This window comes from Felis catus, chromosome E1, assembly GCF_018350175.1.
Source record: "Felis catus isolate Fca126 chromosome E1, F.catus_Fca126_mat1.0, whole genome shotgun sequence".
Lineage (NCBI taxonomy): Eukaryota > Metazoa > Chordata > Mammalia > Carnivora > Felidae > Felis > Felis catus.
The window spans coordinates 61,386,500-61,403,854 of NC_058381.1; the positions used below are offsets into that span (position 1 = coordinate 61,386,500).

The 17,355-nt window shown below is 54.4% G+C and overlaps 1 protein-coding gene and 1 pseudogene across 2 annotated transcripts; one reads left to right on the plus strand and one right to left on the minus strand.

Moving 5' to 3' along the window:
• Positions 1-946: 946 nt before the first annotated feature.
• Positions 947-4,163, minus strand: LOC101083817 (annotated as a pseudogene).
• Positions 4,164-6,131: 1,968 nt separating this feature from the next.
• FN3K (fructosamine 3 kinase) lies at positions 6,132-16,077 on the plus strand. 2 transcript variants are annotated; one of them, XM_045044585.1, is made up of 6 exons: positions 6,132-6,318; positions 8,917-9,113; positions 10,821-10,912; positions 11,223-11,305; positions 14,656-14,778; positions 15,632-16,077. In XM_045044585.1, the coding sequence occupies exons 1-6, from the start codon at positions 6,178-6,180 to the stop codon at positions 15,968-15,970; spliced, it is 975 nt and encodes a 324-aa protein (XP_044900520.1). In that variant the 5' UTR covers positions 6,132-6,177; the 3' UTR covers positions 15,971-16,077. The 2 variants fall into 2 exon arrangements, with proteins under 2 accessions (XP_044900520.1, XP_003997337.1); XM_003997288.5 differs by having other exon boundaries at positions 6,135-6,318; positions 8,962-9,113.
• The last annotated feature ends 1,278 nt before the right edge of the window (positions 16,078-17,355 follow it).

Consider the following 17,355-nt stretch of genomic DNA (forward strand, 5'->3'; position numbering starts at 1 on the left):
AGAATCCCAAGCAGGCTCTGTGCTGTCAGGGCAGAGCCCGATGTGGAGCTTGAACTCACGAACCATGAGATCACAACCTGAACTGAAGTTAAAAGTTGGATGCTTAACTGACTGAGCCACCCAGGTGCCCCCAAATGTTGTTTCTTAAAAGAGCAGTTTTTTTTCTGGATTTTGTTCAATAGAGAATAGCACAGAGCTTCCAAATAAAGGCAGGAGTAGCTGGAGGTCTGCTTCTCTTTGACAGGTGCTGTGTGACAGCTGTTCTCAGTCTCTCCGCAAAGTCTGGTGGACAGTGACCTGAGAGGGTGGAGCAGCCTCCCTGGCTGCCGGTCACTGCAAGAGTCTCGGGGCAAGGAGGGTGGCCATCCCGAGAGGCTACTCCTGGGAGCGTGTGGCCAGGGCTGACCCGCAGGATGCATATTGCAGAGGTGTGGTGGGTGCTTAGCGCACACACAGTATTTCAATGTCTCCTGGCTTTAGTGTAGTACTTGCAGCTTTTTAAACTCTGTTCCTGTTGCTTTCTGTAATATCTGCTTTTCTGGGGTGCCTGGGGGGCTCAGTGAGCTGAGCGTCTAATTCTTGACTTCGGCTAAGGTCATGATCCCAGGGTTGTGGGATCGAGCCCTGTGTCGGGTTCTGTGCTGAGTAGGGCGTCTGCTTGGGATTCTCTCCCCCTCTCTCTGCCCCTCCCCTGTTTGCTCCTTCTCTCTCTCAAGATAAAAAAATAAATAAAATACCTACTTTTGTACTTAATTTTGTACTCATGTTTTTTCTTTTTTTTTAATGTTTACTTATTTTGAGAGAGAATGTGAGCAGGGGAGGGGCAGAGAGAGAATCCCAAGCAGGCTCTGCACTGTCAGTGAAGAGACTGACATGGGGCTCCATCTCACAAACTTCAAGGTCATGACCTGAGCCAAAACCAAGAGTCGGATGTTCAATTGACTGAGCCACCCAGATGCCCCTGTATTCATAATTTTTTATACATTTTTTTTATAAAGAGTTGTCAAAATTGTATAAACGTCAGACCCAAGGGCCTGTGAACCTCCTCAGAGCCATCCATGAAAGCCCCTGTCTACATGTCATCTGAGGATGAATTTCCCAATATGGAAATCACACTGTTTTCTGGGTTCAGGGCAGGTCGAGCTGGCAGAAACAGGGGAGGAGTGCTAATTTCTAGGCATGCTTTCGGAGGGCAGCTGTGTGACAGTGTCCCAGCAGCAGCCTGCCTCCCACCCTTGTGGAGCAGCCTGCTGGCACCCGGATTATTGGGAAGATTCCACTAGACCCATAGGATGAGCTCTGGTCTAGGCTCCTGGACCCCTTGGCCACGAGCGGTCTGTATCCTTCAGGGCGGGGCGGGGCGGACACCTTGAGGCAGCAGAGCCAGAGGTCCGGCCTATCGGGCCACATCTCTGGGGGGGTTGGGTCCTGCTTCTTCCTCAGATGGGCTCTTGTGTCAGAATGCCTCATGGTCTGCCCTGTGGGCCTGTCCGCCAAAGAGACCTCAGGGAGCTGATCTTTACCTCCTGCCCCAAAGCTTTTGTGCATCCTTTTGACGAGAGCGGGGCTGAGACCTTGGTTTCTAGATGAACCAGGATGCCAGTGCACAGCCAGAGTCCCCACAGCACCATCCGCACCGACAAGGTTTCAGGCTGCGTTTCCACATCCAGGAGCCACAGCTGGCTGTGCCCTCCCAGGGTTCACCCTTCACAGGATCTTGAGTGCAGGGGCTGAGTGACCCCCTCCTCAGTTTATCATCACTACGATTTCATGTGCCTCAGGCATTCATCTCCCTTTGTCCCCACATCCTGTTCCCTTTCTGTCTGTCAAGTCTAACTGAAGCGCCAGGAGATCCTATAACCAGTGGAATCAAGTGTGTGTCTCCAGGGCTTGGGTTTTGAGAGCTCTTTTAGGTTTATTCTTTTTTTTTTTTTTTTTTTGTCCAACACCCTGACTGTTTTATTTCAAATTCTGATCGCTGCCTTGTAATTAAACAGAAAATTCTGCCAGTCTCTTCCTGATGGTCTCTGCTGCAGGAAAAACAGGTATCCAAACATACTCTCATTGAGACTCAGATGCTAGACACACAGTTTAAAAAGGAAGAAGAAGGTTCGTGGCTGTGCATATCAGCCACCCACCTGGGCCCAGCCATCAGCCGTGGTTGCCAAGGAGACAGCTGAAAACACCCAAGCAGGACAGGAGAGGACAAAGGTAGATCTTTCTACAGCATGATGAAGAGATGACTGACTGCACATTCCCAGACTCCACAGCTTCTGGCCGTGTCATCAGCCACGTTTCACCCCAGGAGTCATTTTTGCCATCAGGGTTGCTGAAGTTTTGGGCCTCTCCTTGTGGCTCCTCACAGTCTTCTCCGGGTTTCAGCTGGGGCCCAGGGATCATCACCATCTTAAGGATGGGCTGCTTAGGGGGTGCCCATGGGGGCATGACCTTGCCATGCATTCTCTAGCTCCCATAGGGATTTACCAGGTGCTTTTCAAACACAACATACTCCAGGACATCCCTGGGCACACCTTCCTGTCCATACATCAACCAGCCAAACTGGTCATAGACGGCCAGAGTCTGCTGGGTGTGCGTGCAGATGGTGAGCTGGCCATATATGTTGCCCTGGTTCATCAGACTTGAACAGTGAACCTGAACCACCTGAGGGGGTTCTAAAGACTCCATGAAGCTCCGGTGGACGTTCTTATATCTGATGTGCCCGACCATGTCCAAGGTATGAAGTCAGTCATGGTCTGAGTTGTTTACACAAAAGTGGGCTTCAATAAAAATATCCTTAGCTTTTTCAGGGAAGTCCTTTATTTTCAAATTCGGATCATGTTCTCTTATCTTCCGGACTGACAATTGTGATGTCACCTTCTTCTTCAACCACTCACTTCTCTGTGCCAGTCCTTCCTTCAAGAGAGAGGACAAGTGAGCATCACCCTCTAGAGGAACATAGGCATCAAAGGTGCCAGCTGTACAGGCCAGGTGTAGGGGATGCTCCAAACGTTCCAGAGGAATGACCAGTCCTGCTTTCTGGGCATGTTCTATAAACTCCTTTTCTGATTTGTATTTGGGTCATAAGTAGGTGGTGTGAAACGTTGTTTAGATCTCACTGGAACTACAACTGTGGACTGAGTTACCAGGACTGGCTGCCCAGACCACCATCCTAAAGCTCTGGATAAACAAGACAAACCCCGCAGCATGGGGGCTGCCATTTTGTTCCCACACAGGCCGCTGGGATGGGGACCTCTTTTAGGTTTATTCTAGGCTCCAACTGCTGGCGGTGGCAGGGGGTGGGGGGCAGACGGGAGGGGACCGCTGTGGACAAGGGTCTGACCCTGGGCTGCCCCATGTCTGTGGGTCCAGGCGGCTGTGGGGGCTTCCTGTTTACTCTGCAGGGCGGTGCTGGAGGGACACCTGTAAACCGGAGGTATGTTATGGGGGGTATTTGGCTCACTCTGGGATTCAGAGCGAACCGGAATCACAGCCAAAATAAGGGCGGAAAAGGCAAGTTTGGAAAGAAGTTCAAGTTGCTGCAGAGCAGTGCACGCAGCCCTGGCCAGAGGGTGGCACTTCGTTCCAGACTGACTCACGTGTCCCTGGACAGTCCTAGTATAGGGTTGGGAACTGGAAAGGTCCTCTTGGAAGACTCTGGGCCCTCCACCTCTGGCATGACGGGAACCACACTGCGCTTGGAGTTGAGGGCCAGCACGGGGGGCTCCTAGGTGAGTCACCTGAGGTCTGGATCCCTCCTTCATAAAGGGGGCTGATAATGACACCCCCCCGGCCGCCCAGCTGAGCTTCCCGGCCGGAGTGCCTGCCTGTACGCGGTGCGTGTCTCCCCTCTTGTGGGGACACTTTCTCTGTCCTCCCTGTTCTCCCAGTGAAATTTGCTTCCAAAGACATATTGTGTGAGACTAGCCTCTCTGCCTCGGTTTCCTCCTGGGCAGAAGTATGTGGCTGTGCTGGAATATGTCTGGAAGCAGCAATCAGAGTGATTGCAGCTATCTGAGTTCTCAGGAGGTGGCAGAACCCCTTCCTTTCTGCAAACACTCCTCTTCCTGAGGGCATGGCCCCAGCCCAGTTCCTGGTGGAGGCCAGGGTGAGGGACTGGCAGTGACACCTCGACCGCGTCCCTGCTGGCTCAGGCTGCAGCCAGAGGCTTGGGACACCCCCCGCCCCCTTCCACCCCGCTGCCTGCCTGGTGCCCCTTTTCTGAGCACCGTTGCAAATGCCCCCACTCAGCTGTGGGCTGTGTTTCCCTTCTTGGTACCACTGGACTCCATGTCAAGTGAGGGATCTGAACAAGCAGGGGAGTCCCTCCAGTGCACACGGCCCCATCATTACCTCAGTCTGTCCTCCCCCTAGATCCACACTCGTGACATGTCTGAGCCCCAAGAACTGTCACAGTTGTCTGTGTTTGTGTTCCAGGTGGGTGCCTTCCGCACCTTAGCAGCCATAATTCTGGTTCTTGGAGAGTCAGGAGAACCAGGAGACTGGCTATAGGGAGAAAGGGGACTCAGCTCCTGGGGCCGTTTGCATGTACCCGAGTCACATCTCCCTACTGAGCTTCTGACCAAACCCAAAGTCAAATGCGGCTTTGAGAGGAGGGTGAGACCAGTTTGCAAAGTCAAAGTACTCTCCTTGGCATGTGTCTTTTCACTGAGGATTCGGTTGCTCAGACAGGAGCTGGGAGGTCTGGGGAGGGACCCCCAGTGCCTGGGTTTCGGGGCCAGTAAGATGTGTGCCGCTGCCACCTGCCACGTTCAGACCCTGCTTGGGCAAACCATGCCTGTGGCGTGCAATGAGCATCTCCCCCAGGGTGCCTGGAGGCTCACGGGTGCCTAACCCTGGCAGTTTGGGGACCAACTTTAGAGCAAATATTTGTAATTCTGGAAAAGAGAACAGAGGAAACAGGGAGGGAATCATAAAGAGCTGAAGACAACCTCAGAGAGTGTCCATCCTGAAACAGCTCATGTGTCCTGCCTTGGGGATGGCAGGAAACTCACCCCAACCACCTCCCTGGGAAATTGTCAGATATTGGTGACACAGAGAAGACCCTAAAAGCCTCCAGAGAACAGTTTCCACACAAACAGAATAAAAATGGCTTTACAACAATCAAAATAGCTTCAAATTTCTCAACACCAAATGAGCTGGAAAGCGCTAGAGCAGGATCTTCTCCGTTGTGAAAGAACAGGACCTCATATCCAGCCTGGAATTCCATACCCTGCCAAACTATCAGTCGAGAATAAAGACATTTGCAGATAGATGTGCAAGAGCCCAAATCTACAGGAATCCTGCCTCAAGATGCAATGGGAAGGGCTTCACCAACTCAGAGAAAAAAGCTAGGAGGAGAGAGAGGTGAAGGGGCAGATGCTTTTCCCAAGGTGGCTACACAATCTCTCCCACCCCCTGCTCTTCTGCAATGACCTTGTGTATGCGTGTGCATAGGTGTGTGCGTGCCTGTGTGCACATGGCCACGTGTGTTTTGAAGTTCCCTCTCCAGGGCAGCAGGTCTCTTAACAGGGCTCGGGTTCTGGGTGGGGTTGGCCACATTATCAGAACCCCCAGAGCAGTCTCTATCTCTGATGGCCACCAGGTGCCCTGATGAACAAGCCCAACACGAGCAACGAGTGTCGCTGGGTAGTGCCTGGGGCTGGATAGGATGTGGTCAAGACCCCTAGCCTTGTTTGGACAGTGTGAGACCTAGCCAGGACTGTGACCTGTGACCTGTGTCCCAGGGACAGTGGGCTCTACCCTAGACTATGTCCTCTAAGTCCTGCTGAGGTCTGGGCAGAGGGCCAGCGAGGGCTCCTGGAACCTCTGGCCAGGGGGCGGGCGGGTAGGGAGTGGGGGGGGGTGGTGTCAGGCTCTACAGGGTGGGCCGCACCCCGGATTGTCGGGGCACCCTGACTGTGTGGACACATGCAGAGGGGCACCGCCCCCACTTCTGTCCCCCTCGGGAAGCTCTCTGTCTGCCCTCGCCCTCGGGCTGGGTCCGTTCCCCCACCGCTCGCGCGGACCCGACCGCACCCGCCACCCGGGCGCAAGGGTTGGACAGCCCGGAGCCCGCAGGCCGCGAGGACCCGGCGCCGCCCCCGCGGAGAGCGAGCTCCGCCCCGGCTGGCGTCTGCGCCATCCCCGTGCCTCCCCGGCCCGAGTCCCCCCCGCCCCATGGAGCAGCTGCTGCGAGCCGAGCTGCGCACCGCGACCCTGCGGGCCTTCGGGAGCCCCGGGGCCGGCTGCATCAGTGAGGGACGAGCCTACGACACGGATGCGGGCCCCGTTTTCGTCAAGGTCAACCACCGGACGCAGGTGCGGCCCCCCAGAAACCCCCTCCCCCGCGGCCTGAGCTGGAGCCTGGAGAGGGGAAGGGGTGGGGGTGGAGGGGCGCAGGTGCGGCCTGGCGTCACTGCGGGGGTCAGGAGCTGGCACCTGCCGGCAAGGAGGACTCAAGCGTTTTCTGCGGGACCCAGGGTTTTGTCAGCTGCAGGAGTGTTGGTTTTAATTTCTCTACCATCAAGAATGGGGGAGGTGAGGCTTGGAGTCCTGGGATGCTTCTGCCTCTACCCTGGGTCCCAGCGCTGGGTTCCCTTTTCCACAGCCCGTGGGTCCAGCTCAACAGGTGGGAGGAGGCAGAAGGGAGGCCAAAACTCGGTGAGGGACCGAGCGAGAGGCTCATGCTGTCTGCTCAGGGGCCTGTGCTTGTGTTGGGCCTGGTTAGTGCCTGCTTAAAGTGTTGCTGTTAAATAGACTGTATATGGAAAATAGTGACACTTTACAAATGGAGAAAGTTGGCCGTAGTTAGTGCCCCCAGATGCTAAGGATGGCACTCCCTTGGCCCTAGTGGGGGCCTTCACTGAGGCCCCCAGTGCTCTGTGGGCCAGGCCCCTTTGAGGTGCAGCAGTGGTGGGGGGGGTAGGGGCTGTGAGTGGAAGGAATCCTCCCAGCCCCCCTGCAGCAGGGCCCACCTGGGATGGGTGAGAGGTCGGGATTGGTCCAGCAGCCCGGCTCTGTTAGCACAGGGAGGGAATTGTTAGGGAATTTCGTTTCAGAACCAATCGCTCTCAAAATAAGCCCCATGTACCGGGAAGCAGTTTTGGGTTCAGGGCTCATGTGGGGTCTGGAACCCTCCTACTGAAAGCTTCTCCATTTGCCCTTGAAACCCTTGGTGCTGGCACACAGTAGGTGAGCAGGTGACAGGTGAGGCCCTCAGGACACGGGCAGAATGCAGCCCAGGTATTCCCTGCCCCTGTATGTTTGGGGACTGCTGGATGCCCCCTGCGGGGCGCTAGCAACCCCAGCTTCACAATTCCAGGGCTGGGCTGGCAGTTTGGAGGATGCCTTGCCTCGTTTTCCCCTCAGAGACTTTGAATTGAAGGATGGGGTTCTTTTCCTGCGTGGCATTAGATGCTTTGGCCTCATGAGGAATATTTCTATAGGCAGAGGTGTTCAGAAGCATGCTTTCTGTCGCGTACCCGGGGTGAGTGTTCACCTCGTTTAAAATTGGGGTATTTGTGGGAAATATTTTAGAAGTAGGACAGCCCTTGGGTCCCAATGGAGGCTGTTCTGCTGCTCCTGGGGCGGCCTGTCTTCTTCCTGGGTGGGGTGTGAGCCTCCTTCCTGCCCCCCCAGGCCCCGCTGGGTGCTTATCTCTGGGGAGAGGCCCTGGACCCAAGCCAGGCCCAGCTGACCTCTCTGCCCCGAATTCTTGCCCAAAATGTGTGTCCCAGTCCCTTTGGCATGCCACCCCACCCTGCCCTTGCGGTTCCTCCTCTCCTGTGATCACTGGAGGCAGTGAGGTGGGCAGGAAACTTGGAAGGGCACCCATGCCCGGCTCCAGACGCTCCACTGATCCACACTCCAAGGCACCCTACAGATAACCCCTAGCACCCCACTGCATCTCACAGCACCACCCAGACCCTCTGCAGCACCCCCACAGTCCCCTGAGGTACCTTACAACCTCTGTGGCACCTGGCAGCATCCTGCAGTACCCCACTGTGCCCCCAGGCACCCCCAACACTCCCACTGTACCCCCTGGCCCCCCGACACTCCCACCATGCCCCTATAGCCCCCCCAACACTCCTACTGTACTCCCCAGCCACCCCAACACTCCCACTGTACTCCCCACGCACCCCCGACACTCCCACCGTGTCCCAAACACCCCTGACACCCCCACCATGCCCCCAGGCACCCTGATACTCCCACCGTACCCCCAGGCACCCCCGACACTCCCACTGTACCTCCATAGCACCTCCAACACTCCCACTGTACCCCCAGACACCCCCAGCATTCCTACTGTACCCTCACAGCACTCCTGTCACTCCCACTGTACCCCCAGGCACCCCTGACACTCCCAGCATGCCCCCCGTACCCCGATACTCCCACCATATCCCCAGGCACCCCAACATTCCCACCATGCTCTCACACACTCCCAACACTCCCAGTGTGCCCCCAGGCACCCCGACACTCACACTGTGCCCCCACAGCACCCCTGACACTCCCACTGTACTCCCCAGGCACCCCGACATTCCCATCATACCCCCGGGCATCCCTGACACTCCCACCATGACCCCGGGCACCCCCGACACTCCCACTGTACCTCCACAGCACCCCCGACACTCCCACTGTGACGCCACAGCACACCCTGGCCCCCAGTAGCAACCCCAGCACCTCCAGAACCTCCCCTGCACCTGTGCTTCCTCACCTCTGGGAGCAAGCACCCAGGGCAGGGGCACCAGCATTCTGTCCGCCCCAAGCCCCAGGCACAGCCTCACCCTTGGAGCCCATTTCTATCTGAAGGGGGCCATGTTGCACCCCATTCTCTGAGGGGCTGATGTCTTGCTCTCCAGCTAGCTTTCAGTAACTGTAGGTCCTGGGTGCTTGTGACCCCACGTGGTGGCTTCTGTCCAGGGCTGCAGGGGCCCCTCGGAGCTCATGGCAGTGTTCTGGATGCAGGCCCGGCAGATGTTCCAGGGAGAGATGGCCAGTCTGGAGGCCCTCCAGGCCACAGGCCTGGTTCGGGTACCACGGCCAATCAAGGTGATTGACCTGCCGGGAGGAGGGGCTGCCTTTGTGATGGAGCATCTGAAGATGAGGAGCTTGAGCAGGTGAGTGTGCATGTGTGTACGCGTGTGCGTGTGTGTGTGCGTGTGTGAGAGAGTGCATGAGATTGTGAGATCACGAGATGGAGGGAGAGGGAGTGAGGGAGAGGGAGGGGGAGGACAGAGGAATGGGGAGGGAGAGAGGGGGAGGAGAGAGGGCAAGGGAGGGAGAGGGGGGAAGGGAGAGAAAGAGAAAAGGAGAGGGAGGGAAAGGGAGAGAGGGAGAGGGAGGTGGAGAGAGGACAAGAGGGAGGGAGAGAGTGAGACAGAGAGGGGGGGGAGAAAGAGGGAGAGAGGAAAAGGGGGAGGGAGAGGGAGAGAGGGAGGGAGGGAGGGGGACGAGAGAGGGAAGGGGAACAGGCTCTTGCTGAGCTGCTAGTGTGGCTCATCAGAGGCAGGGCCAGGAATCCTACCCCTGCTCCCCGGGTTTTTAACAGAGACAAAGGAGTTCTTGCTTTCTGTGTGGTTTGGCTCCAATGAATCAGCATCAAATTAGCGTGTTGGAACCATCCCTGGCCTCATGCTTTAGAATGCACTCATGTTAGCTCAAACCGGGCCCAGTGAGGTTAATCTAGTAATTATCCGAAGTCCTGAAATTTTTTTCTAATTACTAGAGTTACGTGTATTTTGGGGTGCCTGGGTGGCTCAGTTGGTTAAGTGTCCAACTTCGGCTCAGGTCATGATCTCACTGTAAGTGGGTTCGAGCCCTATGTTGGGCTCTGCTGACAGCTCAGAGCTTGGAACCTGCTTCAGATTCTGTGTCTCTCCCTCTCTCTGCCCCTCCTCCCCCAAAATAAATAAATATAAAAAATAAAAGTTATGCAGAGGCGCCTGAGTGGCTCAGCTGGTTAAGTGTTCAACTTAGGCTCAGGTCATGATCTCACCATTCCCGAGTTTGAGCCCCGTGTCGGGCTCTGTGCTGACAGCTTGGAGCCTGGAGCCCGCTTCGGATTCTGTGTCTCCCCCTCTCTCTGCTCCTCCCCTGCTTGTGCTCTATCTCTATCTCTTAAAAATAAATAAATGTTAAAAAAAAAAGTTGTGTGTATTTTGTTTAAAAAAGGTGGAAAACAAGAACTCACATAAAGAAGACATAAAACCACCTGCAGCTCCATCAGCAAAGAATGGCCCATGCCCATCATGGTGCATGAATAGCATCTCAGTCTGTTTTTTTAAAGTTTATTTATTTTGAGAGAGAGATAGCTTGCACTTGAGTGAGGGAGGGGCAGAGAAAGAATCCCAAGCAGGCTCCACACTGTCAGTGCAGAGCCTGATGTGGGGCTTGATCCCATGAACTGTGAAATCATGACCTGAGCCAAAATCAAGAGTTGGACGTTTAATGGACTGAGCCACCCAGGTGCCCCTCAACCTGCCTTTTATATGTGATTTACATTTGTTTTTTTTTACAAACCTTCCGAGCTGGTCTTTCCTTAATGTAAGTTTTTAAACCTTTGTTCCTGTTCCCAGCGCCTCCTAAGGCTTCTGTACACACACTCACACACACACACACACACACACACACACACACACGCCCCCTGCACTTGTGATTTTATACTATCCTGTTTTTCAGAAAAGGTCATGGCCTACAGTTCACTTTTCCCTTTTTAAAGAATGGAGAGTAGTTTTTAAGGTATTTACAACATTTCTCAGAGTGGAGCCTTCTAACTGGTTGTGGTTATTTCTTGTTTTAATTGGTTGCATTTCCTGTATCCTCAGTCAGGCATCAAAACTCGGAGACCAGATGGCAGATTTGCACCTTTACAACCAGAAGCTCAGGGATAAGTCGAAGGAGGAGGAGAACACAGTGGGTACGTTGTGGCCCCTGACCCAGGTGTATCTACCCTGGGGTGTTGCTTGTGGCGATGCGTACCGACTTCCTTTATGCTGCGTGTCAAGATGAGATTGTTAAATGGGGACTCTGATGGCACTGACGAGTGGGTGGGGTTGGACCCCCTGTTACTCCCAGCCCTGTTGTCCAGCACGCCTGAGGCAGGAGGGCCCTGGTGCTCCTCAGACTGTCCCCGTTTGAGCAGTGCAGCCCAGGCCTCTCCCTCTGCTGAGGGGGCTCTGCTGAGGTCTGGCATTGAAGGGGAGGACAACAGCTCTTTCTGCTGACAGGCCGGAGGACTGAGTGTGCTGAGCCCCAGTATGTGAGCAAGTTTGGCTTCCACACGGTGACATGCTGTGGCTTCATCCCTCAGGTGAGAGCCTGGGGGAGGACGTCCCTGCTTAGCTGATGACCGTTCCCAGTGCCCCAGTGCTGGTCGCCTTGTCCCTTGTAGGTGACAGGGTGCCATGAAGATTGTCTGATTTCTGAACGCAGGGTGTGAACTGGGGTGCCTGGGAGAGGAGGGCAGACCCCTGAGCTGAGCTTGGCGGAGGTGGGAAGCTGTGGGCCGGGTGGAAGAGCATCTAAGCAGAGGGAACAGCAGGTGCAAAGGCTTTCTGCAGAGGGTTGTGTGATGAGTGTGGGGACTGGAGTGGGTGGCAGTGAGGCAGCAGGTGAGGTCAGGGATTAAGTCCTGGCCTTTGTAATTCTCATGACATAAACTCCATTATTTTAAAATGTACGATTCAGTGGTTGTTAGTATATTCACAATGTTGTGCAGCCATCACCACTGTCTCATTACAGAATATTTTCATCGCCCCCAAAATAAATCACATGCTAATTAGCAGTCACCCCCATTTCCCCTGCCCTTGGCCTCTGATAACCACTCACCTCCTTCTGTCTCAGTGGCTTTGCTCATTCTGGACATCTCATGTAGTGGAATCATCCAGTAGGTAGCCGTTTGTCCCTCTCTGTCTCTCCCGTGTGGGCAGACGGCGAGCCTCCCAGGTGGATGTCATGTGGGTAAGATCATTATGAAGCCTGAGCCAGATTTTGGGATCCCAGACAGGGGGCAGCCCTCACATCTGGGGTCCCTAGAACTCCACACACACAGTGCTTTACCAGGCTTGTTGGGACTCCCTGGATCTCTGGTGAAGCCAGCTCCCCTGGGGCCTACACATCTGCCTGGGGCTGGTGGCCTACACAGTTGTACTGGTCCCAGGCAGGTGTAGCTGAATGTGGTCTGGTGTCTTGCTTCAGGTGCTGAGTTTAAGAGCTGTTGTGGGCTCTCCAAAGACTCAGTTGACCTTGCCCAGTGACTTTTCAAGAACCAAGGAGGGTCGCCTGGGTGGCGCAGTCGGTTAAGCATCTGACTTAGGCTCAGGTCATGATCTCACCGCTCCTGAGTGAGTTCGAGCCCCATGTGGGGCTCTGTGCTGACAGCTCAGAGCTTGTTGCTGCTTCGGATTCTGTGACTCCCTCTCTCTCTGCCCTTCCCCTGCTCATGCTCTGTCTCTCAAAAAGTGAATAAATGTTAAAAAAATAAAAATTAAAAAAAAAAAAGAACTAAGGAATGAAATCATACACAGAGCCCCAGTCTGTGAAGTCAATGAGAATGGGGCTGGTCTCTTAGGGACACAGGCGGCCCCTTTGTCCCCCTTTAGACTCCAGGATCAGTGAACCTATTTAGCTCAGCTGCTACTGGCCAGGAAGGGGCCAGGGGCCTGGGCGGGGCCAGGGAGGGGCCAGGGAGGGGCCTGGGCGGGGCCTGGGAGGGGCCTGGGAGGAGCAAGGGGCGGGCAAGGGGCCAGGGAGGGGCAAGGGGACTGGGAGGGGGAAGGGGCCTGGGAGGGGCAAGGGGCCAGGGAGGGGCCGGAGAGGGGCAAGGGGCCAGGGAGGGGGAAGAGGCCTGGGAGGGGCTGGGGAGGGGCCAGGGAGGGGCAAAGGGGGCTGGGCGGGGCTGGGGAGCGGCCGGGGAGGGGCAAGGGGCCTGGGAAGGGCACGGGGCCAGGGGCCTGGGAGGGGCCAGGGAGGGGCCAGGGTGGGCCAAGGGGACTGGGAGGGGTAAGGGGCAAGCGGCAAGGGGCCTGGGGGCCAGGGAGGGGCAAGGGGTCAGGAGAACACTTAGTCCACCTCAGTCCACAGATGGTCCTGGATGGAGCACCTGTCCCAGCCCAGAAATTGCAGGAGGGTCCTGCTCCTTGGGAGGATGAGTGGGCCCTTAACTGACCCTTAACCAGACGCTTAACCAACGGAGCCATCAAGGCGCCCCAATATTTATCTAGTTTTGAGAGAGAGAGAGAGAGAGAGAGAGAGAGAGAGAGAGACAGTGTGTGAGCAGGGGAGAGGGGCAGAGAGAGGGAGACAGAATCAGAAGCAGGCTCCAGGCCCTGAGCTGTCAGCACAGAGATTGACGCGGGGCTCGAACTCACCAACCGTGAGATGATGAGGTGAGCCAAAGTTGGACGCTTAACCGACCAAGCCACCCAGGCGCCTCAAACCACACACTTAAAGTGTACAAAGTGATAAGTTTTGGCATGCAGAGGTACCTGTGAACCAGTTCCCATGGTTGGGGTGCGTATATGCATCACCTAAAGCGTCCTCCTACCCTTCCCCGACCCTGGGCGCCATGGATCTGCTTTCTGTCACTGTAGGTAAATTTGTATTTCATAGAACTTAGTATAAATGGAATCATACACTACGTGCCTTTTTCTGGCTTCTTTCACTCAGTTTAATCATTTCATGATATTCATCTATGGTGTTGCAAGTGTTCAGAGTCCGTTCCTTCCTACAATGAACCAGTCTGTTTACCTATTTACCTGCTGACGGGCATCTGAGTAGTTTCCAGGTTTCGCTTCCACAAATAAGGCTGCTGAACCTTTGTGTACAAGAGTTTGTGTAGACACATGCTTCCATTTATCCTAGGTAATTACCTAGGAGGGAAATGGCCAGGTCATATAGTAGGTTCACATTTAACTTTTTAAGAAAAATACTGCAGAAATACTTTCCCAAGTGATTGTACCATGTTACATTCCCACCGTCAGGGGGTGAGGGTTCCAGTTTCTCCACATCCTTGCCACTCTTGGTGGTTTCCGTTTAAAATTCAAGCTCTCCTGGTGAGTGTGCAGTGGTGTCTCACTGACGTTTTATTTCCCCTGATGGTTAATGATGTGGAACATCTGTTCATGAGCCTATTTGCCATATATTAGGGGTACAGAAATTTAGGATTATTACGTCCTCTTTATCAATTAACTTGCTTTCCATTGTGAAATGACCTCTTTTATATTCTCTCCTCTGAAATCTACTCTGATATTAACATAGCCATTCCAGCTTTTCTTTCGACTAGTGTTAGCATATATAAAGTGCATTTCTTGTACACAGCTTGGAATCAAGTCTTGCTTTATTTTTCCAACCTGTCTCTGCCCTTTAACTAGGGTATTTAGACCCTTTGCACTTAATGTACTTATTGATGTGGCTAGGGGTGAATCTGTCATTTTGCTGTTTGTTTTCTATTTGTCCTATCTGTTCTATGTTTCCCCTTTTCCTGTTCATCTGCCTTCTTTTGGACTATTTTTAATGACTCCATCCTATCTCCTCTGTTGGCTAGCTGTAATATTTGTTGTGTTCTGTTAGTGGTTGTCCTGGGGTTTGGGCAGTCTCCATGTATAGCTGTCCTGTGAACACTAGCTGCAGCAGCATCAGCCTTGGCCCCTTGTCGCCCAGGTGAATGAGTGGCAGGATGACTGGTCGACCTTCTTTGCCCGGCACCGTCTCCAAGCACAGCTGGACCTCATTGAAAAGGACTATGCTGACCGAGAGGCACGAGAACTGTGGTCACAACTACAGGTGGGTGCAGAGGCTATTCTCTGGGACAGTGGCTGTTCTTTTATGTTCTTTTATGGGCTATCCTCCATATTTGTGTGGAGCCCTCTGGTAGAATGGAGCCATGGAGCAGAGCTGGTCAAGTGTGGACACATAAGTGCCTGACTATTGGCCTGATGGGGAAACTGGGAAGGGGAAGGTACCTGAGGGCATACTTGGCCCCTGAGTACAACTTTCACTGGCTAGGTCACCAAATACTTAACCTCAAACATAGGTGCCTGGCCCATAAATTGTGGCATTTACTATTGCTTTCTTATCCACTCTTACCCTGTCCTTTTCTTCTTTTCCAAAGCACGAATGTCTCACCTCTTGGAGATGTGGCCAGCAGATGCCCCAGAGTGACTAGTTTAAAATATAACTCTCAAAATGTTAAAAACAGAATTTGTGTGTCATTCCAGGGTGAAATTTAACTCATTAATGAAATAACCCATAGCACTCGTAGTATACAGAACAGGTGCAGACATATGTGTTCTGTGAAATTAAAGAATGGTGGAGAAAGTTTGCTAAATTACCCACCCCCCAAAACCCTCCATTCAGGTTATATGGTTCACAGTCTACATGACCACATCCACTGAGGTCGCTATTGTATGGAAGTCATTAGGGCTGTGGAATTTCCAAACCTAAATTAGTAAATAGTACAATGATGTTGCATTCTCTTGGACTCAGACGATCCCCTCATCTCTGGGCTTGGTAGACTGGGCTATGGTTGGACCCTGAACAAACATGAGGTCATCTCTGCCTTATTTCCAAGTATTGGGTGAGGAGGCTGTGGCTCACAGGCCCATGATGACTCTGTGTGCAATAATTATTTTCTTAGGTGAAGATCCCGGATCTGTTTTGTGGTCTAGAGATCGTCCCTGCCCTTCTTCATGGGGATCTCTGGTCAGGAAACGTGGCTGAGGATGACTCAGGGCCTATTGTTTATGACCCAGCTTCCTTCTATGGACATTCTGAATTTGAAGTGGCAATTGCTTTGATGTTCGGGGGGTTTCCCAGATCTTTCTTCACTGCCTACCACCGGAAGATTCCCAAGGCTCCGGGGTTTGACAGGCGGCTCCTGCTCTATCAGCTCTTTAACTACCTGAACCACTGGAACCACTTTGGGCGGCAGTACAGGAGCCCGTCCCTGGGCACCATGAGGAAGCTTCTCAAGTAGCAGCCCGCCTGCATCCCCTGCCTCCCTGCTTAGTGAGTAACTCTGGGTAGCAACACCAGAGGTGGTTTCCGGGACTAATAAAGTCCGGCTGGGCTTCAGGGATGGAAGTGTGTGTGTGTTTGGTCACCTGTGTCTCCATCCTCCATGCAGTTGGGCTAGTTTGCAGAGGGCCCGGAGCACCTGACAGATTTCCAACAGCCTCATTATGTGTCATGATCCAGGGGGAATTTGGGTATTTTCATGATGTTATAGAAACACATCTGGGATTTGCTTAGGTGAAAGCTGGGGTCACATCTCCCTGTGGACTCAGGGCTCCTGTTTGTGCCTTAGGCAGAGTTGGAGACCAGGCGATGGGTCTCACCTCTTGAGCAGTACCTCTGGGGCTGAGTGGGGCTCTGAGTGCCCTCCCTACTGAGGCGGGGCAGATGGAAGGAAAGGCCCTGGATATCGTGGGGAGCAGGCATTTGGACCGCAGCCACTGCCCAGCGCTGCTCCCACACTCCATTTTCCAGCTGGAGTGTTTTCTGCTGGATAAAAAGGGGGGGAGGGCAGGGGGAGAGCCTTGGTCAGTGGGTGTCCACTGTGGTCAGGTGGCTGGGGTGGCCAGTTGGTTGGAGATGCCGGGGCTGTCATCCGTGAAGGGAGGGCCCAGGGCAAGCTACATCAGGGCAGGGTCTGCGGGGCACTGGCCATTCACAGTGCGGGGCTGGAGACGAGACCACGCCTTTATTACTCCTTGCAAAATTACCAATTTCCCAGTGATAAGGGCGCCCAAATTTCTCTTTTCTGAGACTGTTTGTCCAGCGGGCCTCGCGGTCAGGAGACTGGTCCCATTGACAGGTGTGAGCCTGTTAAGACTTTCTAGAAAGAACACCCCGGAGGCATCCTTCCAGACAATTGACATTTCAAAACAGAAACTGCCTTTGTCGCAAAACTCAGGTTTGTGGGATGTGACAGTGCGACGGGGGGAGAGGGGGGAGCCGGGGGAGCCGGGCCCCACGTGGGGGATGGGGCCTGGTTCTCCTCCGGCTACTGGGGCCGCGACACCGCCGCCAAGCGCAGGCCACTGAGCCCACCCCCACTGCCACGGGTAGAGATTTTCCCCAACCAACGAGCTCAGACCCCGCCTTCGCGTTCGGACTCACCCCCCCCCCGCCCCCGCCCTGGCCACACCCACAGGCTCAGACCTCACCCCACCCCGACCACACCCACAGGCTCCGTCCCCACCCCACCCACGGGCTCAGAGGCTTTCCCCCGATCCCACCTCGATCCCACCCACAGGCCCAGTCCCCATTCCCCCCGAGCTCAGATTTCCACCCCCTCTGTCCAACCTCACGAGCGAGCTCAGGCCCGGTTCCCCGCCCCGACCCAGGCTCAGACCCCAC

Excerpts from the sequence above, each read along its gene's own strand:
- FN3K (XM_045044585.1), top strand. The coding sequence starts at position 6,178 with ATGGAGCAGCTGCTGCGAGCCGAGCTGCGCACCGCGACCCTGCGGGCC. Across the intron at positions 11,306-14,655 it reads GCTGTGGCTTCATCCCTCAG|GTGAATGAGTGGCAGGATGA; the intron begins GTGAGAGCCTGG and ends CTTGTCGCCCAG. Across the intron at positions 14,779-15,631 it reads AACTGTGGTCACAACTACAG|GTGAAGATCCCGGATCTGTT; the intron begins GTGGGTGCAGAG and ends TTATTTTCTTAG.